The 26449-nt window shown below is 47.9% G+C and overlaps 1 protein-coding gene across 3 annotated transcripts; it reads left to right on the top strand.

The window, feature by feature from the left end:
* The first annotated feature begins 2294 nt into the window (after positions 1–2294).
* On the top strand, positions 2295–26033 carry NEMF (nuclear export mediator factor). Of its 3 annotated transcripts, none has more exons than XM_026056154.1 (33): positions 2295–2339; positions 2802–2870; positions 3580–3682; positions 4624–4749; positions 4835–4983; positions 5199–5266; positions 9441–9527; positions 10537–10613; positions 11154–11224; positions 11315–11390; positions 12418–12480; positions 12835–12912; positions 13285–13493; positions 14856–15041; positions 15538–15601; positions 16131–16219; positions 16930–17033; positions 17431–17493; positions 17653–17765; positions 18422–18479; positions 18869–18927; positions 19322–19442; positions 19589–19862; positions 20746–20788; positions 20874–20923; positions 22271–22418; positions 22769–22846; positions 22926–23120; positions 23672–23704; positions 24554–24660; positions 24741–24784; positions 24884–24963; positions 25717–26033. In XM_026056154.1, the coding sequence occupies exons 2-33, from the start codon at positions 2812–2814 to the stop codon at positions 25792–25794; spliced, it is 3153 nt and encodes a 1050-aa protein (XP_025911939.1). In that variant the 5' UTR covers positions 2295–2339; positions 2802–2811; the 3' UTR covers positions 25795–26033. The 3 variants fall into 3 exon arrangements, with proteins under 3 accessions (XP_025911939.1, XP_025911938.1, XP_025911940.1); XM_026056153.1 differs by having other exon boundaries at positions 24884–25037; XM_026056155.1 differs by lacking the exons at positions 2295–2339; positions 2802–2870; positions 3580–3682; ... (1 more) ...; positions 4835–4983; positions 5199–5266 and adding an exon at positions 7972–8058 and having other exon boundaries at positions 24884–25037.
* Positions 26034–26449: the final 416 nt, after the last annotated feature.

Here is a 26449-nt window from a genome sequence, read left to right as displayed (position 1 = left end):
AGGAATAAGTAGAGAGGAGTCTCTAAAAGGGGAGGGCGAGAGCCCAGAAACACTCTCTTAATGAATTCCCCGATCAAAGAGACGCCTCTGATGCCCCACTAGCCCCCGGCTAGACCTCGCAGCGAGGCAAAACCCCAGATCGCCGTTTGCGTGAGCAATCAAGGCTGGTGCTGCGGCTGCGGAAGAAGGGTCTGCCTATCCCCGCCGAGATCCCACCAGAGGGGCCCGAGAGGGGCTCAGGGCGGCGGAAGGGTGCGGAGGAGGCCTCGCGCGGGCCGGCGCCAGGCTCTAGGCGTCGCGTCGCGGGGCTGTTGGCGCCGGGCGCGGTGGCGCACGCCTGTAGTCCCAGCTACTCGGGAGGCTGAGCCCGCCGGATCGCTTGAGCCCAGGAGTTCTGGGCTGCAGTGCGCTATGCCGAGCGGGTGTCCGCGCTAAGGCCGGCATCAATATGGTGATCCCCGGGGAGCTCGGGGTCACCAGGTTGCCTAAGGAGGGGTGAACCGGCCCAGGTCGGAAACGGAGCAGGTCAAAGCTCCCGTGCCGGTCAGTAGTGGGATCGCGCCTGTGAATAGCCACTGCAGCGTAGCCTGGGCAACACAGAGAGACGCGGGCTCCTTTTGCCGCCCGCCGCGGCGCCTCGGCTCTCACCGCCCCACCCCGGCTCCCATTTTGTGTCCCCCCCAATCCCCTCCGACACCGCGGCCGGCAGCGCACCGCCTCCTACCGGCCGCCGCCGGTACCGGCACCGCTCCGCCTCCTGCCGGCCGCCGCCGGCACCGCAACCCTCCCGCGCGTCCGAGGCACCGCGGCGCCGCCCGCCGCCGCCCGCCCCCCCGCGTGCACGTTGTGATTTTGGGGGAGGCCGCTTTTAAAGAGAGCGAGGTTACAGAGCAAGCGGAAACGCTCTCCCGGCGAAAAAATAAAAATAAAAACAAACTTCACTATCACATGGAGATTCCCTACCTGCCTTAGCTCCATAAATCCACTTTTTTCATTAGGATTCTTTTTTTTTTTAATTCTTGACTATATTGAATTTCTATTATTCAGGTAACGAGTTTTTCATAAGGCTTCACGTTGTCATTCACAACACTTTAGCCCCCTTCTGTGCCAGGGAAACGTGCAGAACACTGAGTCTGCGCAGGCTGACTCTCCTCCCCACGGACACTCAGCAAGCTTTCGGCAGCCGCGCGCTCCCAGAGAAGTCCCTCGCTCACGAAGCGCGTCGCCTGTTGCCAGCACGTGAGCACAGACCGCTGGAGCATGTTGTTGGTGATTTTGATACCTCCCGGCACCTGATGGGAATGTCCATGATCCAGAAAGTTTTCCTCCTTCTCACTAGCGCCTTGCGGCAGTGCGCTACAGCGGCACCAGATCTACACCCGTCTCACGGTAAAACTGCTCTGGTGTCCAATTCCTAATTCGTTTTTTCAGAATTGCACAATGACATGAGGGGAAAAAAAATAGAACATGTCTTTCACAGCCGGGGAAGTTATCAGTGGAGGCGGAGTGCGACATTGGCATCTAAATTAAGTAAATGGCAACCGCACGTCACGACGAACGAACAGAGCTTTTTCCCCAAGTTTTGTTTCTGAACTCCCATGGTTGTTTTTCCTGTTAGGGTTATCCGAGTCTCTTCTAGCAACAAGCCGTCCTTCAGCTGGTCCAGTCCCACCACGCTGGGGATAAGAGGCCCAAGGGAAGAATTGTCTATCATCCCCTGACACCTAAGATGATGCTTTGTCACTGACACTCGCTTGTTCTATCGCTGTTTTGGACACTGTATCCCAGGATTTGTAAATGAATACACTGAAGGATTTCTTAGAAACTTCTGTATTCCTGTCATATACCACCGTTGTACAAATTGCCCAGATTTGCTTGTCACAGCAGTTGACACCTGAATGACATACGTGCACCCGATGAGCTCTAGTAGGTGGTGGTCCCCCGGGTTGTCTACGCACTCTCGTTTTCCCCAGGTAAATACTCGACTCCCATGGGGTGTGAGGGCCCCGTGCTGGATTCGGCAGCTCGGCACGCCCGGCACGGGAGCTGGGTGCTGGAGCTACGCTACGGTGCCATTTGCCCTGATGCGCGGTCACACAGCGCTCAGGGCGACGCTTTTAAAGACCGTGATGCGTCACGCAGCACTCACACCCCACACGGCCTCCTTGGCCACGCTGCGCCTGCCCCACGGCACACTACACCCGCCGCCCCCCAAACTGCCCCATCCCCTCACACCGCCCCCCCTCCGTGTCCCCATGTCCCCCCAGCTCCCCGAGTCCCTCACACCCGCCCCNCAGCACCGTCGACATCCGCGCGCTGCTGGCCGAGCTCCGGCAGAGGTAGCCCGCCCGGGAGCGCCCCCGGGCCGCTCGGGAGCGCCCCCACCGCAGCGGGGCCCGGCCCGGCACGGCCCGGCCCGGTGGTGGTGCCCGTCCCCGTCCCCGTGGCGAAGGCCCCGCGGCCTGTCCCGTCCAGCCGGGAAGCCCTGGTGCCCCGCGCCCCCTTCACCGTGGAGCCCTGACACCCTTCCGGTGCCCCGGGGCAGCTGGGGTGTCAGCAGTGGCTGTTCTCGCTTCTAGGGGGTTTAGTTTTGTTGCACTTCACCTGTTAACAGCAGTTTTTCTGTCTTTGGGTTGCTCGGCTTCCAGCTCCTTCCATTAATCTCCCTTTGCTGCCTCTTCAGCTTGGTAATTTATCATCACTCGCACTTGTGGGTATTTTAATTATCCCCGGGATTTTTTTCTGACACTTGTGCGATTTGTGTATCCTGTTCTCCAAAGTATGTATTTTCTTTTTGACAGCTTACTGGGAATGAGAGTAAACAATGTTTATGATGTGGATAATAAGACATATCTTATCCGCCTTCAAAAGTAAGAATTTTCAATTTACTTACCCTATTACTTTACATATGAACATTAGATTCTTTGTATATATATAATTCTGTGCTGACAGGTGTCTGCCTTCTCTCACTGGTTTTCATAGAAAATAATTATTCTTTGATAAAGTGTGATCATTTTTACTCTGGAAGTTCTTGGGAGATAGCATATGGTACAGCTGTTGTGAAAGAGCAAAATACTGTGGAAAATATACAAAAGGCCGAACGTGTTGTAATGAACATACACAATTATCATTATTTCTTTTTGTGGGGAGGGAGCAGAGGAGTTGGAAGAACGTAGAGCAACACTTACATAAGCGATACTGGTGTCTGGGCCAAATGGTAGGTAGGTTCTGTCGTGTTAGTCACTGAACTGTCCGTTCCAGTGTTTTCTGGGAAGGACCCCGTGGTTGTCTGCTTGGCTCCCGTTGTGTTAGAGGATGTTTTACTCCGTTGCCTGGGAAGTGCTTTGCTTGGCCAAGTTTCCTGTAAACACTCTGTCCTGTTAACTTAAAACATGACTGTCCTTTTGCTGTCAGCCTGGCTGCAGCAGTATTTGATAGGCTTTACTGTTCTAGGCAACAGTGTTTTTGTAGACGGCGTGCAGCTGGTTGTGGTCCTTTGGTCTCATTCTGGTGCAAACTGGTGTGTAGCGAGGGATGGCTGCTCGCGGGCCAAGTGGTGAGTCTTTCTCTTGTTAACAGACCAGACTGCAAGGCCACGCTGCTGCTCGAATCTGGTATACGGATTCACACAACGGAGTTCGAGTGGCCAAAAAACATGATGCCGTCTGGCTTTGCCATGAAGGTAAACTAGCATATGTTTTCTTTCTGAAAAGGCATCTGAGTATCAGAAAGCAGCATTAATGTTCTGTCCTTGGAGTCACAAGAAAATAGTGGAAGGATTTGCCTGGCAGGTCACGGTCAAGTGGGTGAACAAAGACAAAGAAAGAGCAGATGTGGACCTGGGGTCACATCACTGATGTTTAGTGCCAGAAACGATGGAAACGTAATTTTCTGAAGACGAGTACTAGTCTTCTGCACATTTCCTGGGCCACCCACACCTTCTAGAATTTTACTCCAGTGAAGTCTTATTATTGCAGTTGCGTTGTCCAGATTTGCAGGCACTGTGCAGGCGCAGCACCCTGTGTTAAACGGGGTCCTTCTGTTCAGTGTGCTGGACTTCAACATTTCAGATCTTGGTGTAAACTGTTAGGACGCATTTCTGCAGGCAGATCCGCTTGGATGCAGCCTGAGTGCTGAATCATACGCATCCGCTTGGGCTAGCCCCTTTGGATGGAGCCTCGTTAAAATGGCTCAGCAAAAATTGTTAAGGTAGCTTTCCAAATCATGTATTGATGCAGCAGTAATCCTGGTTCCCTCTGTAAGATGAAACCTTTGATTTTTAACTAGTTGCTTGCTGGTTGAGATGGCATAGGTGACCTTGCTTTGAGTAAGTCAGCTAAACAAATAGCAGCTTTTAATGGCAAAAATAGCTTAACGTCAAGAATCTGGATCAATCATATTTCCTATAAATATCAAAGTATTATTATTTTGTTAAAAGCTGTCTCGTCGCTGTAGTACTAAGATCAGCATTTTTAACCTTTTCTGGTATTTGTCTATAGTAAGTAAGGAGTGGTCAGAATGTCACGGGAGGGATCATGGTGGAAAAAAGCAAATGCGTTTCAGTGTAAAATATCACAAGCAGGTCTGTTTGCGTGGTCTCACAGACGTTCTCTCTGTTGGCAGTGCCGTAAGCATTTAAAGACAAGAAGACTTGTCAGCGTAAAACAGTTGGGTATAGACAGAATCGTGGACTTCCAGTTTGGAAGCGATGAAGCTGCTTATCACCTAATCATCGAGCTGTATGACAGGGTGAGTGGAAAGCCCCCAGCGCGTTCTCCGTAAGAGCGTGCTTGAGCGTGGCCTTCACTAACGGTCAGCCGCGGTGTGCTTGCAGGGTAACATTGTCCTGACAGACTACGAATACGTCATTTTAAACATTCTGAGGTTTCGCACCGATGAGGCGGATGATGTCAGATTCGCAGTTCGGGAACGATACCCGGTTGACATTGCAAAAGCACCTGCACCTCTGCCAACCTTGGAAAGGTAACTAGATGGTGTACGTACAGGAAGAAATCCAAATTACTTTGAACTGCGAATAGCGGTATGTCTTTCTATCGTCTTTTCATATATTACAGGCCATTTTGCGCTCCTTTTTATAAAGCTGAAAATGTATTGTTGCCTCTAATCGATAAAAGACAGTCCATGAAACGCATTGTTCATCATTTTTTGGAATGGCAACTCTCCATTATCTTTCCTAGGTTAACTGAAATAATATCAAGTGCACCCAAAGGGGAACAGCTGAAGAGGGTTCTTAACCCCCATCTTCGTAAGTAATCACGGTTCATTACAAAATGAAACGGACACTGTGTGTTATCTTTAGACAATACTGAAAAGTTGGACAACTTCGAGCAGTCTTTTTTTTTGAGGTTGTTCGTGACAGTGGCTTTATGTATGTTTGAAAAACAAAGCAACAAAAAACCCCAAGTCTTTGAAAACAGATAAGATCTTTTTAATTCAAAGCCAACTGCACAGAGACGTGGGCCTTGCTGTGATCGGACAGTGATGAGGACCTGAGAATAGCTCTGCTGGAGCTCCGACTCGATGCGTTTTGCCCAGGGTCTTGTCTTCGGCGGTGCTGAGCGGGAGGTGTAAGAGTGTACAGTCAGGGCAAGGATATTGTTAGGAAGCGGCTGGAGGATGCCAGTGCTGTCGGTCACGGGACGGGTAACAACGCGGTAATGCCGGGATGCCCTGCCTGTGCATCAGGGTGTTCCCCGTTAGCCAGGCAAAGCACACTGTGCCCCTGGTGTTCTTGGCCAAAGAAACAGGTTTGACTTGTGCGATGTGGTCAGAACAGTAAATTTGGTTTATTGTCCAGATTCGGCTGTGTTGATCAGGTGCGGAGCTGCCTGGTAGGTAGCCCCAAACAGCCCCAGTTACGTGATTTGCAGACCCTCATATCCCTTTCCCCCTTTCTCAATTCTCCTTTTCACTGCCCTTGTCCCTCCCTTTCTCCACCCTGCTCTCTTCTTAAATATACAACCCGCTGCTGATTACTTTTCCCCGTTGGTCTCAGTTTTGCTGTATCAGTACCCAAATTTGGTATTCCTGATACTGTTACCTGTCAGTATTACTGATGTGATTGCCAAGACACTGTTGGCTTAGTGAGATTCTACTCTCCAGAAGGTCCACAGTTCTTCCCTTGAGTTACTGTGAAGTTTGGCCATTTCTCACATCACTCAAGGGTCCCTTAACCACCTGTGAAACCCTCCATTCCTCATGGTGCTATCTGTAACTTCTGTCACGTCTCGCACTGCTGTCACGTCCAGCACTTTCTCCTGTTGTGTGCTGTAGTTCCTCACATCCTATCAAGTTAGCGTCACCTCAGACCAGGGCCTAGTCAGCAGCCCAGTGATTTGCCTGCACCCTTAACAAATGCACTGATGTTTTCCCAGAACAATCTCTCAGTCCCAGCAATCTTATGTTTTAGAGACTTCTCTAGTAAAAGCAGACATCTTTCTGTTTCATAGCTTGGGTTGGATTTTTCTCTTCTTGAACCCATATGAACTTCCGGCATCCAAAATGTCATGTGGCAAGGGGTTCCACAGCTTGCTTAAACAGCACAAGAAAAGCCACCTTCTTTTGTTTGCTTTGAAACTGGTCTCACCATTTTTATTTGGTGCTCCAGTACTTGGCTTTGAAGAGATGGTGAACAGTTGCTGTCTATTTACCTACTCTGTGCCACTCATTTTATAAATCTTAGTCATTTCTAGGCTGACTAGTCTACTGTTTAGCTTACGTAGTCTTTCCTTGTGCAAGAAGCTGTTCCAAGTTTTTGATCATCCGTGTTGCCCTTCTCTGTACTTTTTAGGTCTTATTCCCAAATAGTAATTAATAGTCAGTTGGGCCCTATTATTGTGTGTGCAGAACTGGGATAGTCTTTCCTCATGTGCATCATTTTATGTGGACTTACAGTGAGTTTATGTGTCGGTTCTTTATCTAGTTGCTCCCTGTTGCTGTGGTCTCCTCCGGTATTTCACAGTTGGCTGGCTGTTGCTGGGACAAACTCCGTTTCATCGGTAGGCTTTGCCCCTCGCTCTTTGTTCCCCCTTCCCAGGTCAGTTGAAAAGCGTAGGCTCGGTTCACCCCCGCTGCCTCTGGGGCGTGCGCTGACAGCTTACGCTCTCTCCCTGTTCCCTGTCTTTCAACCACTTCGTTATCCAGGCACAGGCTATGGTGTTATCCCGTGGCTGCTTGTCTCCTGTAAGCGCTTTGGGGTGAGCTTTGTCAAATGCTTTCTGGAAATCCAAACAGACCTTATCTGTTCAACCTCCCTTGTCTTTGTGCTTTTGGACTCTCTTGTGGATTTCTGAGGCAAAAGACAAAACTGTGTTGGCTCTTCTCCTGCGTGTATTTATCCAAGTCTCTGCTAGTTTTAGTCTTTAGGCTAAAAGAAGTTGGTACTTTCCCAGTCCTAGGGGAAAGGGTCCCACCCCTTTTTTAATTGCCAATGCATTAACCTCCTTTTGCCTCTCCTACCAAGTGAGACATTGCAAGCTACAGCTAATAGTTTGGTCTCTCCACCCTTGAGTTCTTTTAAACACCTAGCTGAGTACCCCATGGTCCTCAGGATTTGCTGCTGCTCATTTTGTCTGGTGGATCCATCACCTCCTCTCCTGACAACTGGATTTGAGGCAGATCTTCTGACATACTGCCCGTAGAGAAACGTTCCAGCCAGAGCTTCCCTGTGCGCCTGCGCTGTGAACTAAATCCAAGACATTAGTTTTCCTGCTCTGACCTCGTCATATCTAAGTGTTTCTTTCGTACCTAGGTCATTTCTTGAACCTACTGATACTAGCTGGCTTCCTGCTTATGGTATGTCTGGAAGAGACTTTATTATTAATCTCAATGTTGTTTTTTTTTTCCAGGTTTTCTCAAGCTTAATTTTGGCCTGCCTTACTGTGTTTTACATTCCCACAGGCCAGAGTTTGGTCTCCCGTTTTCTGCAATGGACACAACTTCAGTTCTTCGCAGGATGCCTTTTTGCTTTTAACAGTGTCTCTCATCCTGCTGTTCAGTCATGCTTCTTTGGATTTTTCTGAAACAGTTTGATAAGTGGTATGCGTTTGTTTTGAACCTCCAAAATAGCATCTTTAAACAGCCTGCAGGCTGTCTGCAGACTTTGCGCTTTATTGATTGTCTTAATTTCCTTCTAAGAAGCTTCCTTGCTTTATGTAGTCCTTCCTTTTAAACTGAGCGTGCCTGAAGTAGATTTCTTGGGTTTTTTGTTGTGCTAGAATGGCTGTTGAATCCAAGAACATTATGGTCTCTGTCACAGTGTAGCTCTTTAATATTTGAATCAGATCCTGTGAGTGAATCAGAGAAGCTTTTCCTCCTCTGAGCTCTCTGACTAGCTGCCTCGTAAAACAGTCATTAATAATGTCTAAAATTTTAGTCTCAGCCCTGTATCCTGGTGTGACATCTATCCAGCTGGACTGGGATGCTTGAAATCTGATTTAGTTGTTCCTTGACCTTCACAATCTCTTGGCTGTTCTTCTGCACATTAGGGTGACCAGCAGCCCTGCTCAGGTGGTTGATTCTGTAGCCCTAATACTGCACGTCCCTGGTGTAGGCCTTGATTTTAATTTTCTTGGGACTGTGGTGTTTGTTCAGGTGGTTAATTTGTTAGTTTGGCTGGACTCTAAGATCCCTTTTATGGGTCACCTCCCTCATTCTGAGTTTGATGCTGCATTGTCCTAGTGATCGTCTTCCTTCCACCATGCTTCTGCCTTGCTTGTTACCAGCTAAACTTGGTTTTCCATTGCCCCATCTTGTTTCTCAAACTTCGTGTTTAATCTTTGTAGGAGGTGGGATTTCTGTGTTTTTGTCTGCTACTTCTCTTCATCCTGTTTGAAAGGGGCTGCACTCGTTTCCGCTGTCCCTCCTGTTTCACATTTGGGTTTCCAGCTCTTCCCCAGTTCTTTGCTTGAAGATACAGAGTTTTTATGACTTCACCCTTTGTATTATCTTATCCCAAACTAGATGCTTTTCCACCCTTGTTGGGTTTCCTAAATTCAGAAACTTTCCTACCACTTTTTAAAGTTTTTCATTCCATTTTGGCCCAGATGAAGCCCATCCCTCCTGTACATCCTCATTCTGTTCCAGACCTTTCCCAGTTCCAGGTGAACTTAAGCATCATTAGGTTTGTAAGATGCCATTTTCTCAGCCACGTGCTGCGACCCGGCCGCTCTGTCTGGCCGGTGAGCGTTTCCGAGAGCTCCGCCGTGGGAGTGCTGGTCGCCTGCGTTTCCAGCAGCCTGGGCTTTGCTGCGTTCGGGGACCACAGCTCCTTCACTTTCCCCAGCCTCTCTAGGCATTGACTGTAGGTTCATGGCCTTAGTTTGTTGAAACACTACTTGTGATTTTTATGCGAATACGGAATTCACTGTGAATGTTTTTGAAAGCTGATTCTCCTGTGTTTTTGTTGGGTTTTTTTATAGCTTATGGAGCCACCCTCATTGAGCATTGCCTTATAGAAGCTGGATTTTCTGGTTATGTCAAAATAGATGAACATATGGAAAAGAAAGGTATGTAGCAGGTAATATTTTAAAGGCTGTACTTCAAGCTTAACGGTTTTTGTGTCTAGGTGGTATTTTTTTCCAAAGAGATAAGTAATCCTCAGACCTATAGTTCGGACCATATGGTTGCATCCTATAATGTTTTTAGGTTGGAGATCAACCTTGTTCTCGTTAAACCTCTTGAAGTATGCATATATTAGAATTACAATATCAGACTTCCCTTATGGTCTAAATGTTTTTGTAATGAGGTATTATATTAAACATCAGATGAACTCTGGCTGTGGAGCGGGATATTTTTACAAGAATCCTGCACAGAAGAGTTAGCATCAAAGTCTGCCATTAGCTATGACAGACATGGTGGGGATTTGATAAAGCAGCAGCTTTACGTTTATTTGGAAATTATGGATTGGGGTAGTAAAGTCAGAATGGATTTTTTTTTTTTTTCATAATCTTATTTTTCTTGGGTGCTTTTATATTTTCCATAAATTGAAAGGACTTTTTACATCTTCCTCCTACACTGTGGTGCTGTAATAAATTGACTTTGTAACAAACAAATAACTTCTCAGAGCTCCTGTTTTATGCTTTGCCTCCATAGTTTTATTTTTATAAGGTGCTAGCATTTGTATGTTTGTTTGTTTTTTTTAATAGAATTTGAATAATTATGTCTTTATATATATATTTTTTTATATTAAAAATTCCGCAAATGGAAATGTGCGTAATGAGGCTCCTGTTCAAAGTGAACAGTAATTCTTGTAGTGAAGCACCAGTGGTAAAGGATGTACGGGATTTTATTTCTGAGACGTATTTGAATCCTACTTTTAGAATATTTCCCAAGGCCGCGTGCTAACTCGAGCTTCCTGTTGACATGGTTAGGTTGGGCAGCTTGCTCCGTGTGCGTAATTGGACGCGCAGGTGCCTGGGGATTTTTGTCGATTTGCTGTTTTGCTCTGTTTATATAAAAATATCTTTTTGTTCTAGGTGTTTTAAAATCTTCCTCCTCTCCTTCCTCTCTCTTTAGAAAATATTGAAAAAGTGCTTAGTGCTTTAGAGAAAGCAGAAGAATACATGACGCTAACTGACAGCTTCAGTGGAAAGGTGGGTCTCAGCTGAGCGGCCTGGTTATCAGTTACGCGGGAGCTGCAGAATTAATGTGGCAGGCAGGTACTGCTCGGCATACGCCTGCTGCTGTTGTTAACCACCTTCAGATTTTGTTCTGTGTGCTTGGGCTCCAGGTCGTGGTGGGGAATAAAAATTGCTTCCTTGCATTCCTTGCAGCAATTAAATAACTTCCAAGCAGATTATGGAGTTCCTGTCAGAACTGCCTTGTGCTCCGATAGCAGGTAGCGCTGTTTTGCGTGTAAAACATGCGTTTGTGTGGTAAGCCGTAGGGTGGTTCTGAGGTTTGCAAGAGAAGTTCACCGTTTTTTCTGGAATACATTGGAGTAGAGATGAGCAAGTGGTCAGGACTTCAGTCAATCACGTTTGCTAGCGCTCCACGGTCTCCACTCTGGAATGAATTACTGTCTCATGCTGATCAGTAGGTTAGCACCTAAAGCCTCCTGCCTGGCCAAGCTAAGGGGATGGGGGATCCTTTTCAAAGGCAAATGTTGATGACATATTTATGTATTATTTTAGGGTTATATTATCCAGAAAAGGGAGAAGAAGCCAAGCCTGGAACCAGATAAACCAGCAGAAGATATCTACACGTAAATATTTGAAGTATTTGCTCCCTTTTCTACTAGACTGTGTAACTTAAATTAGTTTTCAGGTGATAATATCAAATGTGTATTTTACAGATATGAGGAATTTCATCCTTTCTTGTTTTCTCAACATTCAAAATGTCCCTACTTGGAATTTGACTCATTCAATAAGGTACAGTGCTTTTGCTGATACTGTACTTAAGTGCTTTAATAGACTGATGCTAAAGAGCGTAATTAAAATGCAGTGCTGAAGTTATTAATGAAAACTTAAACCTTGGAAGGAGTAGTTAATTTGATGGATAAGTGTTTTGTGCAGAAAAGGCCGAGCAGAGTAGGACCTGGAGGCTATTGCCGACCAGTGTCATCTTTATTAACTGTTAGATCCTGTAGCTGAGATACGGCATGTGGCACTGACTGTAGGTGTGTACTGAGCCTGCACGGAAGTTGGCTGTTAATCAGTCCTGGTCAAACATACTTGTTATTGGAGAGTACAGAAGCTGAGTTATTGCTGAAGGCRAACAGTCAGCACGTTTATACTTTTTCTGTGACTATGAAAGGTTCAAGCAACTGATTTAGTATTTTCTTGAGTGTTGTCCTCCCTGGCCCTTGGCTTACTAACGTTATCTGAAATCATTAACTGCATGTTGTTCCTGACCTTGATTTCCAGAGTTCCCATTCCACTTTCCTGCCCTGGTCCTTGTCTGGATTTCTGTCATCTCCTTCACAGCATCAATAGTCTAAGCACCTTAAAACCTTCCTCTTCGTTTGTTTTAAGCACAGYGTCTGACAGCTGGAGCACTGCACCAGGAGTAGTTCTTAGGCGTGCTTTCTATTTTTTTCTGAACTGAGCAATTGGTGCAGCAGGGATTCGGGGCGGACAGGGTTTTAACTGCAGTAGTTTAATCTGAAGAGCACACTGTGAAACAGCAGGTTCCTTCTGCCGCTGTGATTTGTTAATGCAGCATGAGGATCCCAGTTCAGCCAGTTATTTACTCATGTCCCTAGCCCCCAGTTTAGAGTGTCTTGCTGAACTAGCCTCGTGACAAGGTAAAACAAAGGATGTTACTGAACCTTGTTTTAGCATGTCTCCTATATTAGTGCTTTTGCACCTCTCATGAGGAGGACTTCATCTGTCTTCTGTTGTTGTTGGTACAGGTTAATGCAGCTTGGAGATCCTTAAATCTGACTCTCTCTTGCAGGCAGCAGATGAGTTCTACTCCAAGTTAGAGGGACAGAAGATTGATCTGAAAGCGTTGCAACAGGTATGCTCTCATCCAGGAGCAGAGCAGCTGTGGTGGCTCTCTCAGAGCTTCAGATGCTTCTTCATGGCATTTGGTTCACATAGTTTGGGGTGGAGGAGGAGTCATGTACTTATTTTTGCTATGGAAATGCTGAATCAGYGGTGGTCAAAGAGCAGGTTTCAAGCTATATGGTGCAATGGTTAGTTCTGCTTGGAATACAAATGATAACATTAAGAGCAGTTCTTTGGAAACTTCTCTGCATCCCTTATGCTGTTGTGTTTTTCTTAGCTGGAATACTGTGCTGAGTGTCTTTACAGTGAATAGGTGATAAGATGCTGGTTTTATGTTTTTTTCCATCTTACTTGTTTCTGAAAGGAAAAACAAGCATTGAAGAAACTTGAGAATGTCCGTAAGGATCATGAGCACAGACTAGAAGCTCTTCAGCAAGCTCAGGTGAGACTGGGATTTTTGACTGAGAAGATATGTAATATTTCTTGAAGAACTGCACCTGCTGATCCCGATTGCTGTGGTCAGCGCTGGATCCCAAAGCGAGGCCTTCTCCTGCCCCCGAGCACCTTGCAGCCCCTCAGGGCGCCTGGGCCTGGCCAGCTGGGCTCTGCTCCCTTACAGAAACTTTGCACCTCCCTTGCCAAGAGCTGCTTGCAGAGCTCTGCTTGCGGGAGTCAAGTTGGTTATTGCCCTGTGTGATGACTTTAATGCCATTCTTGGATTTCGTCTCAATATTAATTAGCACTTTTATTTTTTTAAATACTGCTGAGTTTGCGTTTAGCTTGAATGGTGATAAACTTTTTTTCTTTCCTTAAGGAAATTGATAAGATAAAAGGAGAACTCGTAGAAATGAACTTAGAGATAGTTGACCGAGCCATCCAGGTGGTTCGCAGCGCGTTAGCCAACCAGATAGACTGGACAGAGATCGGAGCAATTGTAAAAGAAGCTCAAGCGCAGGGGGACCCTGTTGCAAGCGCAATCAAAGAATTAAAGCTTCAGACAAATCATATCACGATGCTGCTGAGGTGAGTACACTGCAGATCACCCATACCAAGTGCGGGTGGGACTGACTGCATGCAGCGAGCTGAGCAGGAGACGGTCGTCTTTTTAGTTTCTGCACTGGTATTTAAGCTACTCAGTTTTCCTTATATTAACATAAAAAGAACATGCAGCTGGTGTGAGCTGCAAGTTTTAATGCTGCTTCCTGTAGGAGTCCTGATGAGAGAGATGGCAGTGAGACAGTACCTGGAATGTCTTAAAAACMTCCATGAAATAATAAAAGGCATGCAGTGTCGCAAGCCAGGTGGGAATGTATTTCAGTATGACTTTGTCAAATATTGCATACCCATAATCTTTCACCAAAGGTGAGAGAGATCCTATGTAACCTGAGCTGACAATGTATCAGGATGCTAAAGATATAAAAGTGAGAATTTMTATTTTATAGCAAAAACTTCTGGTATGAAAGTTCYGATATGGGAAAGTGAACTTATGAATGTTTAGCTGCATTATTTTCAGCCATGCTAGTGTATTCCAGAATAAACTTGCTTTCAGGAGTCAGTTCTGTGYTGGCAATTGTGTGTTACATCAGTCTCTCTTCTCTGTTTTTATAGTGAATAACGATCACTTTGCTGGTCACGCAGCTTAGTTAGTCCACCAAGTGTTGAATCATGCACCCTTAGTGCAGAGGACTGCAGAGATGTATTTCCCTTTATGAAAAACATTATTTTATGCTGCTCCACCACCTTTTGCTACACAGATTCAGCAGAGCTGCGTTGAGCAGGATTTAATGCGCTGGTGAGGAGGAAATACAATTCCAGCTGATCTGTGTTCAGCACACTTTGAAAACAGCAGAAGAGAGATTTTTATGAGATTTTAAACTGCTGCAATGCTGCCCTGTTCACCAAATCAGCATGACGATGTACCTGCCTTCATTTCACATGATGATCAGGCACAGAATGTCTTGTATTTGTCTTTGTTCTTCTCTTACTTTATGAAAATAGATCTTCAGAACTGTTCTTTGTTTTAAGCCTAATTTTTTCCTTTTGTTTGATAGCAGAGATGTATATCTCTTTTAAATCCTCCAGTCACCTTTACAAGAAAAAAATTGCCTTGGGAAATGCCACCTCCTTGGATGGGAAAATTCCAGCTCTTTTATCTTTTGKTTTTTGTTTTCTTTTTCCTTCAAACATTGGCTGACTCTAAGACAGAAACCTGCTTGCGTATAAGGCAACCTGGGGCCTTCCTGCAGCTGCACAATGAAAATGGTATTAGGAATTTTTTGGCCATTTCCAATCTTCATGAGAGAATAGAAGTACAAATGCATTGTGCTAAGGTTAAAAAATAACCAGTTCTCTTACCTTAATCAGTATGATGTCATGTTTTTTTAGGAACCCATACATCTTATCTGAAGAGGAAGAGGAGGAGGAGGATGCTGATTTAGAAAAAGAAGAAACAGAAGAAACAAAAGGAAAAAAGAAAAAGAATAAGAACAAACAGTTGAAGAAACCGCAGAAAAACAAGCCATTGTTAGTTGATGTTGATCTCAGCTTGTCTGCATATGCCAATGCCAAAAAGTAAGGTTTATGRTGAATGTGTGTTTTGATCGTAGAAGTTTCTATGTGCTTGCAGTTGACAGTGATAACATGATAGATAGGGCCCTGTGTGTATCTTTTTTGAAATTAAAAGTTAGAAATTGAAATAGGTAGCTTGTCCTTAGCTCTAGGATATGTATTTTCCTRGTCCCAAAACAGTATCTCACTATTACATAGCCGGTTGTCTCTTGCTATCGGATTAATTTAATTTCGAGTACAATTCTGCACAGAGACGCATGAAACAAAATGGCTTTTTGCCACACAGTAATCCAAACAGAGTGCTCTGTGTGTCTGAGAAGGGAAGTTACTTCATTTGGCTGCTTTTCTCAAGTGAAGACTAAGCCAAAGAGCTGAGCTAAACATTACTTTTTCAAAACTGAATGTTTACTACAAATGTCAAGGACCATGAGAAGAAGCACATTCTAAAAATGAGTGAACATGCTGGGATTTCAGATGTAAACAGACTTTTGTTTCACAGGTATTATGATCACAAAAGACATGCGGCTAAGAAAACACAGAAGACAGTAGAAGCTGCAGAGAAGGTATTTCTTCATATTTGTTCTTAAAAGATATTTAAAAGCAAAGCCCCTGTCACTGATAAGTGGAAAACTGARACTTAGTTTTAGGTAGCCCTGATGAGACACAAAAGGTAAAATCAACCAACCAGGGTTGTTTCTTTCCTGGGCTGTCAAGATCACGGAGTAGAGGACTGCAGATGCCCACTGCGTTACCTGGTTTCCATCGGTAGCCCTGTGAACACTTAGACAGGGTGCTCGGTGGAGATACTGGCAGACCAGAACTTACGGAGCCAGGAGTGGAAAGTTATCGGCTATCTGATCATAAGGATTTCCATTACTTTTCTCCGGGGCCTGCTATACACAGTGAAGATTTATGAATATTTTAGAATTACTGTTTTATATGTGCATGAAAAGATTATAGGCTTGTGCATAGCAGTTTGTAGAGCCTGCAGTCTGAAAAAAGAGAAGTTTCCTACTAACTTTCCTGCTGTTTGGTTAGCACCTGTATGATTCCTGTGTTGGGGACCTGGGATCATGCTTTTTCTCTAATTAGGCATTTAAATCAGCTGAGAAGAAGACAAAGCAGACACTGAAGGAAGTTCAGACAGTTACCACCATTCAGAAAGCAAGAAAGGTCTATTGGCAAGTACAATTTCACTGTCATTATCTAAAGTGTTGTGAATGTGTGCAAATTCAAAAGGACTGTGTCAGGTTGACTTCTCGCTAGGTTAGAAGTGGCTAATTATTATTATAACTGGCTAATTACATTTTCTTAGCATTACACGTCATACAGAGTCTCCTTCCAGTTGTTCCTTTAAGTTGCTGGTCTGATTTTAATAGTGCCTTTGCCTGGGAAAGTTCCTTTCAGTGGGACTCTGCATAGGTTCATGGTCCTGCTCTGGGGGTCACTTTGCCTGACTGTGGACATGGACTTGCAGTTTAGCTGAGCTTTTTGTCTTCAACAGAGCTAGGAAGATGTGCTCAATAAAAATAAGGAACTTCACTATTACTCTCTGGTGGCTTCATATCTGTGAAGTAGTAATGGTAGATTAAAATATAAAGCTTTTTATAGTCTAATAACTAGATTATTAAAATGAAAATAAATAGGCAGCTGGGCTTTGTGGTGACAGTGCTTGTTATGTCATCTCAAAATGTCATTGACAATGATGTTACATTTGTACCATGCCTTGTTTTCATGCTGTAGACATAGGAATAGATATGAAACTGGATGCAGGATCTTTTACAAGTAATAGATATAAGATGGGTATTCTCAGTTTGGTACAAAAAATGCCTCTGTAATGTACTCTTAGTCCCGGGTGTTTTTCACACAATGCATTGATGCAATTTGGCAGGTTTGAGAAGTTCCTGTGGTTCGTTAGTTCTGAGAATTACCTCATTATCGCTGGAAGAGATCAACAGCAGAATGAATTGATTGTCAAGCGATACCTGAAATCAGGCAAGTCTGATTAAGTGGAGTGTATCAGTCTCTCTCTTACTTTCTAGTTTTGCAAATGTATGAGGAGAACGTGACAGGGAATGTCTAGTTTGTTCTTAAGGTGGTCTTAGGGTCAAGGGGACTTTGGTGATGGTAAGTCCTAGGAATTGTGTTTGTTGTCAGTGGAGCACTGGGATAGTTTGGTGTGGACCTTCAACGCTTGGGTAAGAGTGGGTTGGACAGACACCTGTAGGGAGCAAATGTGCTGATCCTGCCTGGGGCAACAGGTTTAGACTAAAAGGCTTCCAGATCCCCTTCCCATCTGATCCTCTGCAGCCAAGATAGCCGTTTCCCTTGGGCATTGGGAACCTTCCCCAAGTGATCTAGGTAGTTACCAAAAGTGTCACTTTTCTTCCAGGGGACATATATGTGCATGCTGATCTCCACGGAGCCACGAGCTGCGTGATCAAGAACCCAACAGGTACCTCATGTGGAGCTCAAACTCAGCCAGGCCACCTTGTCTCTGCCCAGGGGCCCTGAAAAGTCCAGACGCCGGGTTCGGGAGTGTGTAGAAGTTGGAGAGTCGTGTTCTGTTGCGCGTGCGTCGTGTTCGCTAATCTGTTCGATGTTGCTGTTGCAGGTGAGCCGATCCCTCCGCGGACCCTGACGGAGGCGGGCACGATGGCGCTATGTTACAGCGCTGCCTGGGACGCCCGTGTTGTCACCAGTGCTTGGTGGGTCTTCCACCACCAGGTAAGGACGCTCGTGCGTGCAAAGAGGACATCTGAAGGAACAAAAGCGGGACTGCAGATAAAATCTCTCTATATGGGAACTGAAGGATGTGGACGAAACTTCTGGTTTCAGATACCATTCCTTGTGGGCTCTCCTTGGCTCTGCTGCACTGACTTAAGGGCAGGGGTGGAGGGGTGACCTCTGACATGACAAGCGCATGGCTGAGGGAATGTTGCAAGCTTGGCTTCTTATAGAAAAGAAAAAAAAACAACCTTCCTCTCTTCTAATAAAAACAAGTTTTAATTTTTTCAGTCAGGGTTCTAGCTTGTGTCTTAACTACAGTCTTGCTATGCTTCTGAGCAATTCAAGCGTAAGGATGAAAAGATAACATTAAACTAAAGGTTGCAATGCCTTCAGTTGTTCCAGCTTCCTGAATAACCCAGTTCCTCATTCAGGACTTCCAAAACATAGCCCCATAGTGTGTGACTGAATGGAAACATCCGTTAGGAAAACATCGTACAAAGACAGGAGGAACCCCTCCGATACTGAATCCTGCAAAGCTGCTTCCATAAGCTACAAATGCAGCTTGCTTGAATGCTCCTTTTGCTAGTGCTGTTATTAAGTGGTGCTGGTCTTCGGTGAAAGATGCTCCTTACAGTATATCCTGCTGTTCCCAGGTTTCTAAAACTGCACCTACAGGAGAATACCTCACCACTGGAAGCTTCATGATTCGAGGTGAGACTTGAGGAAACGGTGGGGTTTTGACATTAAGCGTTTTGTCTGGAAATGCTGTGCTGTCCTGCAGTGGCACCCACCGGAGGGGTCCCTCTGTCACTGTGGCAGGTGGCAGATACTGCTCTTCTCCTCAAAATCAAAATTCTGAGTGGTTTAGGCCAAACGTCAGACAGCTGCATCAGCATCTGCTAGCTGAGCAGAGGCACTGGGCAGAAGATGGTTAGCTAAACTGCTTTCCTGTTTCTCAAGTTTTGCTGTCGTTCAAGAGCTAGAACAAGCCCCAGTATAATTTTTGGTAACCTAAAGCCTCTCATAAAAATGAATTTTGAAARTACGTTGTCTAACATAGCCGTTAAATCTCCTTATGGGAATCTGCCTTTGTTTTTCAGGGAAGAAGAACTTTCTTCCTCCTTCATATCTGATGATGGGGTTTAGCTTCTTGTTTAAGGTACTGCTTTCTCTGTGCAGCTCTTGCTGTTTCTTCTAATKTGGCTCGAGCTGTAGGMGGYTTACTTTCTAGGTTTTGCTTACYRGTATATTCCCAATTACTACTTTTCCCACTGGGATATTGTGGCCTCTGCTAGATTTTTATGAGTTCTGTTTGAAGCATGTGTATATTTAGGGGGAGACTGCTGGCTATGCAGCTATACGCGTCTCCCCATTAGCTTTACTTTTGAGGTTGCCAGACTAAGTTTAAATGTGCCGGTTTAGTTTCCTTCCCCTAGGAATATAAAAAGTGTTCAAAGAGAGAGAATAAAATGCTGACTTGATATTCTCTGAAGAGACTAATAAACATCACTGGAATTGGTATCAGCCTAATGTAAAGGGACCTTTGTTGTTAGGTGGATGAAAGCTGTGTTTGGAGACACCGAGAAGAAAGGAAGATCAAAGTGCAGGATGAGGATCTGGAAACGGTCTCCAGCAGCGCCAGCGAACTGGTGTCCGAAGAAGTGGAGCTCTTAGGTATGATGGAGGGTGTGACTGGAGCACTGTGCGCGCTGCTGGCAAATGGGCCCGTCCTGGTTTGAACATTCGGTTCCTCGCGCTCTGTAATGGGTCAGTCTGGTGTTTCTCATGTGAACTGTGTTTTCCTCACCTGGGTGCCCCAGAAGGAGGAGACAGCAGCAGCGAAGAGGAAAAAGCAGAGTGTCAGGAGGCACCAGAGGATGCGGAAGCCGCGTCTGAGAGTAATCGCGATGAGGGTGTTGCTGACCCTGACCAGGGCACGGTAAATGCACCTCCTGTGCCAGAGACTGTCTCGGAAGAGGACAATGGAGAATCTGAAGATGAAGTGGAAGATCCAGAGTCGAAGAGCGAAGTGAAGGAGGAAGAGATAAATTACCCAGATACGACAATCGACCTGTCGCACCTTCAGTCGCAAAGGTGAGTGAAGGAGCAGCTGCGTTTCTCGGCAGTGCGGGCCCTTCTGAGGATCTCCATGCTGTTAAAATGCCGCCTTGACCTTCCAAAGCAAGGGTGGTGATGAGTTGCCCTCGATTCCTTTGATGCTCGGTCCTGCAGGATGCCCGAGCACAGGGCTACAACCCTGCGCTGGGGCAGCACTGCCGCACTCCGTACCCGTTCCCTGCCGCTTCACTACTTGCTTTGGACCTCCCTCCTGAAATACACACTCGCACGCATGCACAGAGCTGTCCTCTCCCTGGTCAGTGGTAGCTGGCTCTTTGGCTGCTCTTTGTAATTCCCCGTTTTGGCCTAGGTGTCCCTAGCGCTGCTTTTGCTCCTCCGGAGACGCCTGCCCCCTTCTCCTGTCCAGAGCTGCCCTGACCCCAGAAACAGAGCCCTGGGGTTGCTTCCGCTCCGCTAAGCGGGTGCTGAGTTACTGCTCTGCATCTGATCGTGACATCCCTGCTGTCCGTGACAGTGGCACTACTTAGAGGATGTTGGAGAAGGGATTGAGCAGGTGGAAATGGGCACCTCTTGCAGGGAACACCACAGACGATTAGGGCTGCGTGCTTGGGAAGTTGAACGTCAGGCTGTTTCTTGAGCACGTACTGTATCCCGGCGGTGTTTGTGGYGTGTGTTTGTGTGCGTACGTAAGACAAGCTGGCGGAGATCTGAGGAGCTGCTTTGTAAACTTATTCCCAGTATTGCTGCCCTTTTCCCTTCACCAAAGCCGGGACTTTCGAAGAAGAACTAGAAAGCCGAAAGCCGTGTAACCAAGTGGCTGATGTCTGGGCTGCGGTGGTGCGTGCAGGGCTGAGCWGCTCTTCATCCAGTGACAAGCTCCATTTCCATCTCCCCACAGATCCCTGCAGAAAATTGTCCCCAAAGAGGAAGGACCCAACTTGGTAAGGTCCCAGCTCAGATGTTTGGCAAAGAGCAGTGTGAACTGCTGCTGGACATGGTGCGCTTTAACCGTGTTTCACTTTTTAGAGTGACGGCAAGTCCCAGGGGCGAAGGCATCTCTCTGCCAAGGAGAGAAGGTGAGAGCATCTGTTTGTTTGGGGAGAGGCAAATGCCTCCTCCTCGTTCCCTGTTCAGGACATGGGGTTGGAGCATGTCTGGTATCTCCCAGTCTGGTCCCTGCCGGCTCCTCGGTGGAGGCAGCGCTTGCCCGAAAGCACCAGCTCCGTGGTGCTGCCCCATGCTCTCCGCAGGCAGGACTGCTGGGCGAGGGCAGGTGGGGGGCCCCGAGCTGCAGGGCGACTGAGCGAGCTGAGGAGGCCTCAYGAAGTCCTGACCAGCCCAGAGGAGCGCCTGGATTGTCCATCCTGCGTTTCCAAGCTGGGTCCTGCCCATGGTTGCTTCTCCGTGAGCTTGGGCCTGTGAGATGATGCCCTGAACCGGGGACGGGGTGGACATTCCCAGGCTTTGGCTGTGGTGACAGKCTGCCTTCCCTGCACCTTCCTGCCCCTGGAAGAGGCCTGCTGAGGCAGCAGAGACGTTTCCCTGGCCACGGCGCTGCAGTGGGGGTGTGAGTGGGACTGGGCAGCAGGGTGTGGGGGTTGGCCTGCTCGTTGTCATCGGGAAGTCCCCAAATCCACCTCCCCCAAGGTTGGAACCGGTTGATGGGCGCCCTGTTGACACGGCTGTGCTGACGATGTCRCTGTTCAGGGATGGAGGCTCAGAGATGCCTCTAGATCCAGGMGCTTATGGACAGTGGCTTTGCCGTGCAAGGCAGAGCGCAGCCTTATGGGACTGGTGGGCTGGTCCGCGAGCGGCCTCTCTGCCTCCGCCAGCACGGTGCTGCTCTGCCGGGAGCTGCGATCYGGCAGCCCCGGGGCTGGGAGGCTTTGAAGCTGTTGGGCAGTGGAGGGGCACTTGGATGGGGGCCTGGTTGTCCTCGTTAGTGTGTCCAGCCGCGGCGGTTAAAGCCGAGAGCCCGAGTAGCAGGGAAGCGTTTTGGCTTAGCGTAGCTGTGTCTCTGGAAAGGAGGCAGCCTGGCTGTGAGATGCCCTTTCCAGGCTCATGGAGAGGGCTCTGGTCTGGCTGACTATGTCCATCGTTACGCGGTGGGAGAGCAGGAGCTGTGAGCCAGCGTTTCCCGAGAAGAGGAACGAGGGCTCGGTGAGGCATCCTCACGCTGGGAACGCAGCCGCGCTCGTCCTTTGGGAGCGCAGGTTATGGACAGACGTCGTCTTGGCCCTCGYGGGCTCAACCATGTCTGACTTCTGGGTTTGAGAGGTTTTGCTGAAGAGGAGCGATTTCCCGCGTACTTGCCTCGGGTTCCTCCGCAGCTCTGCGGCTGGGAAGCAGGGGGTTAGTGCTGGCAGGAGAGCGGTAGCCCACAGCCGGAGGGGTCGTGTCGAGCGATCGTTTGCTTTCCCTAGAGAAATGAAGAAAAAGAAGCAGCAAAATGACACGGAGAACTTGGAGCCGCCCGAGGAGAAGCAGAAAGAGACGGAGACGCAGCGTCCCCCTGCGCCCAACGCCAACAAGGGTGTGCCGGCCCCGCAGCCCGTCAAGCGGGGCCAGAAGGTAGGCGGGGGTCAAGCTTCCCCTTGGGCTGAGCTGTTCCCRTGTTCTCCCCTGCAGGCGGTAATTCCAGCTTTCTGTTGGACATTCACAGCTGCCTGGTAGTGTCAGATTCAGGTCAGATATGCTCTTGGTGGTTTCAGGATGGTGGGTACTGGTCTGTTAGCGTCGAGCCCACGGTGCTTCTCTGGCCAAAAAATAATTCCTTGGTTACGGTGAGCTGCTTTGAAAGAGGCTCAGGAGACCTGGAAGCAGCAGCGTGCACGTGGGAACAGCATTTAGGTTGTTGTCTGTGAGTGCCAATCTCTCCAAAAGTCACTGTTTCTAAAGCCGGTGGCGCGTTTTCTCCGCAGAGTAAAATGAAGAAGATGAAGGAGAAGTACAAGGACCAGGATGAAGAGGACCGGGAGCTCATCATGAAGCTGCTGGGGGTGAGCGAGAGGAGTTCTGCCTCCCCCTGGGCTGCGGTCGTCTGGGTCGCTGGCTCTAACCACCTCTGTGTCACTGCAGTCTGCAGGGTCGAACAAGGAGGAGAAAGGGAAAAAAGGGAAAAAGGGGAAGACAAAAGAAGAGCCAGCAAAGAAGCCCCAGCAGAAACCCAAGGCTGCGCATCGGGGTGCTGGAGGGGGCAAGGAGACGCCGCCAGCAGGAGTCCTGCTGCACGAGTTGCAGGACCCAGCCTTGGAAGAGCAGCAGGACGAGAAGGTTAGCGCGCCGCTTGCCTCGCCTCTTGTGTCCGTGCGTCTGTCCCTCCCCTCTGGCTCTCCTGGAGCTGCGTAGTGCTGTTTTGCCGGGGAGGCCGAGCAGCTCTTGCTGTTTTGGGGCACTGGGGAGAGCGATGCGCCTAATGCCAGGACGCTGGGAGCCCATGGGGTTCAAGAAGTGCCAGCAACCCCTGGAGCGACGTGTGAGCGTGCTGCGCTCCCGGCGTGGCAGAACAAGCTCTGAGGGGCTTCGAGCCTTGCCGAGCCGCTGGGGTCTGGTTAACTCCACGACTCCCGGTCAGTGCAGCTGAAATGCAGCTGAGAGCTCTCTAGATCCATCGTTATGAGTCAGTCTCTGAATCCCAGCCCATCTCTCTCCTCCCAGCTTGGCGTGGGCCAAGCAAATTGCTTTTACCTTAAAATGAGTTAAGTTTCCGCAGTAAGGATGTGGCTTTCTGTGGACCACTGCTAAAAGAATTCGGCTGCTCTGGGGGGACAAAAGCAGTCGCGTGTTCATTTTGGCTCTAAAATCTCCGTTGTTTGTGTGTGCAGGAGGAGCAAGACCAGGATCAGCCGGGAGTCGAGGTAAATGCTCTTGTCTTTGAAACTCAGATAGGTGCTGAGGAAAAGGCTTTATCCCAGCTCGAAGCCGGCAGCCCTGCTGTTGCAGGCAGCGCGGCGATGGCAGGATGTGGGGCACGAGCCCGGCTTCCAGCAGGCCGGGGACGGCACAGAGGTTCGTGCGCTGAGCCCTCTGGAAGAGCCCGGCTTCGCTGTTACGTGGCACATTTCCTGCCTCCTGCTGGTCCAACCAGGTTTCTTGTGTTTTGAAAAGATGAAACTTCTTGTTTTTTTTGTTTTTCCATACCCTGCTTATCACACGCATCCCATATAGCAGCTAGGGGTTGGCTAAACGGAAGTTTGTCCCTCGTCTTTGTATCCCTCGGCAGTGTTGACCCTGGGCGGGAGGAGGATGACACAATATGATACAGCGCAAGTTTTTCTTTGGATTAGAAATTTATTTGCTTACAAAATTGCTTCAGAATTTTTTATAATTGCAGGCCGTAGGTGTAGCCCAAAGCTGAAAATGAGTTGATTTCTTTAATTCCTTTAATCAAGGAGTTTGATGGCTGGCTGTAGGGGGAAGCCCTTGGTCACCCCGGGAAGATACAGCTGTATTTGGGGGTCCCTTTTGGTTCAGCTACAACTAAGATCCATCCTGTTTCGAATGATGTGACTTCAGTAATCAAAGATGTTTGTTTGCCGGTCGGGAATGAGTCACGGCTCGGTAATTAAGCGAGGAAGCTAAACAAAGTGCGTTTCGGTAACCTCGTGGGCACCTGTGGGATTCGGGCTGCTCTGTAGCTCGGCTCTAYGGTGGGGGGGGAACCTTGCGCCGCTTCCCCGGTGGATCAGGTCCCTTTGCTCTCCTAGGAAGGAGAGGCCTTGCTGGACTCGCTGACGGGGCAGCCGCACGCCGAGGATATCCTGCTCTTCGCCGTGCCCATCTGCGCTCCCTACACGGCGATGACAAACTATAAGTAAGTCGCAGCGTTTTCGGGGTTTACGCGGTGAGACGGGAACCTGCCGTACTAGTTACAGAAACCTTTTCCTTTGCAAGGTACAAAGTCAAGCTCACTCCAGGCACCCAAAAGAAAGGAAAAGGTACGGTGCTGACACGCTCGAATCCTTTTCAGTGCGCTACCTATTGAAGCTAGCACGCTTTTAGATACTGTTTAAATTTTCTTTCCTGTGTTTTTACAGCCGCAAAGATTGCCTTGCATAATTTTATGCAATCTAAAGAAACTACTGCAAGAGAAAAAGACCTGTTTCGCAGTGTGAAGGTGACTAGTTTCTCTACTTTCTCTTGTAAAAACTTAACTGCAGCAGAAAGAAGTTCACTGGTGCCACTTTGGGGGTAAATATGTCCCAACCCAAATGTGCTGTTGCTTTTTTTTCCCTGTACCGTGTTGTATTTCTCAGTGCAGCTAGGGAAGATGCATTGCTCAGGCTGGAATGGAGCATTAGAAATTTCACCTAACCAGTGTCGCTGGGCGTTAGGTTCCTGCACTGTGCTTCTGTTGATGCCCGTCAGGACTTTGAGTCCTCAAGTGTTTGTTTATTTCTCATTTAATTTGAATGCTCCCAGCGCCCCAGGCAGCCCAGGCGGCTCTCTGCGACGGCTGCTGTTGGCCTCTGCTGCCTCGCTCATTAGCGGCGTTGAACTGCGTCAGCCCTGATGCTGGCTTTTCGTGGACCGCTGCTAGGAAAACACAATTAACGGTTAACGACCCCAAGAGAACAGGTAGTGCCCAGTGAATGACGGAGCCGCCGATAGCATCCTAATGGAGCTAGTGTGCGAAAGCTGCAYGGAAAACCTCCAACAGGTCTTAAATTAATAAAACAGGGAGCGAGAGCAGAAGCCTGACGTCAGCCTTGTTTTCTTTGCGGGAAGCGAGCAGAAACGCTCTGAGCAGGAAGCATGTTTGTTCACGCCAACAGTCAGAAACAGCGAGCAGGGATGGAGCGAGGAGGAGGAGGATGTTCTTCCCTGCTTTTCTGTTATGTGCAGTTTCTCCTCTTTTTTTGCTTTGTAGGATACTGACTTGTCAAGAAATATTCCCGGTAAAGTGAAAGTGTCTGCACCGAATCTCCTGAACAGGAAAAAGAAGTGAGTCGATATTGTATTTCTTGTCACCACCTACCGCTCCTGCTCAGCCAGAGTCCAGCTGCCTGCAGACGAGGGTGACCAACCTCCCTGGACGCCGGCAATTTGACTGAATTGAGTCTCCATGTTAGCAGGCAGATGTGGACCAGATCCTGCTTCTTGGTTTAGATGGACTCTAACAGCTCACTTGGCCCAAAAGGCATAAAACCATGCAAGTAAATTACTGGCGTTTGGTCAGCGACRTGATCTCAAGCTGTTCTTTCTTTAATGCTTTGAATTTTGGTGCTGAGCACTCTTCCCCCCTGCTTTGGGGCGAAGGCATGCCTTAATTTGCTGCAGCAAACCCTGTCGTGGTCAGTGTCTTCATAAAGCTGCCTCTTGCCTGTGCAAGGGAGTTCCTGGCGGAAGTGCAGAATGCCTCACTTCCGGAGAGGCAGGGTGGTTGGTTGGTTTTTGTGTTGGCCAAAGCCAGGAGGTAAAGGTGCCGCTCCAGGTGCACCCGTTAATTAGCCTGGCCAAGCAGCCACTGAGGCCAAGGCAGCCTAGGACGCACTGTGCTGCCTAACTTTTACCCCTCTGGAAGGTGATGCAGGAAAGAGGAGCTGGAGCTTGAGAGTCAGACTACAACCCCACTTGCTCTATCAGTATGCACCACAGGCAGA

This window comes from Apteryx rowi, unplaced genomic scaffold (assembly GCF_003343035.1).
Source record: "Apteryx rowi isolate R43461 unplaced genomic scaffold, aptRow1 scaffold_13, whole genome shotgun sequence".
In the NCBI taxonomy this organism is placed as follows: Eukaryota; Metazoa; Chordata; class Aves; order Apterygiformes; family Apterygidae; genus Apteryx; species Apteryx rowi.
The sequence above is the reverse complement of the archived record's forward strand: the minus strand, read 5'-3'. Positions and strand labels throughout refer to the sequence as shown.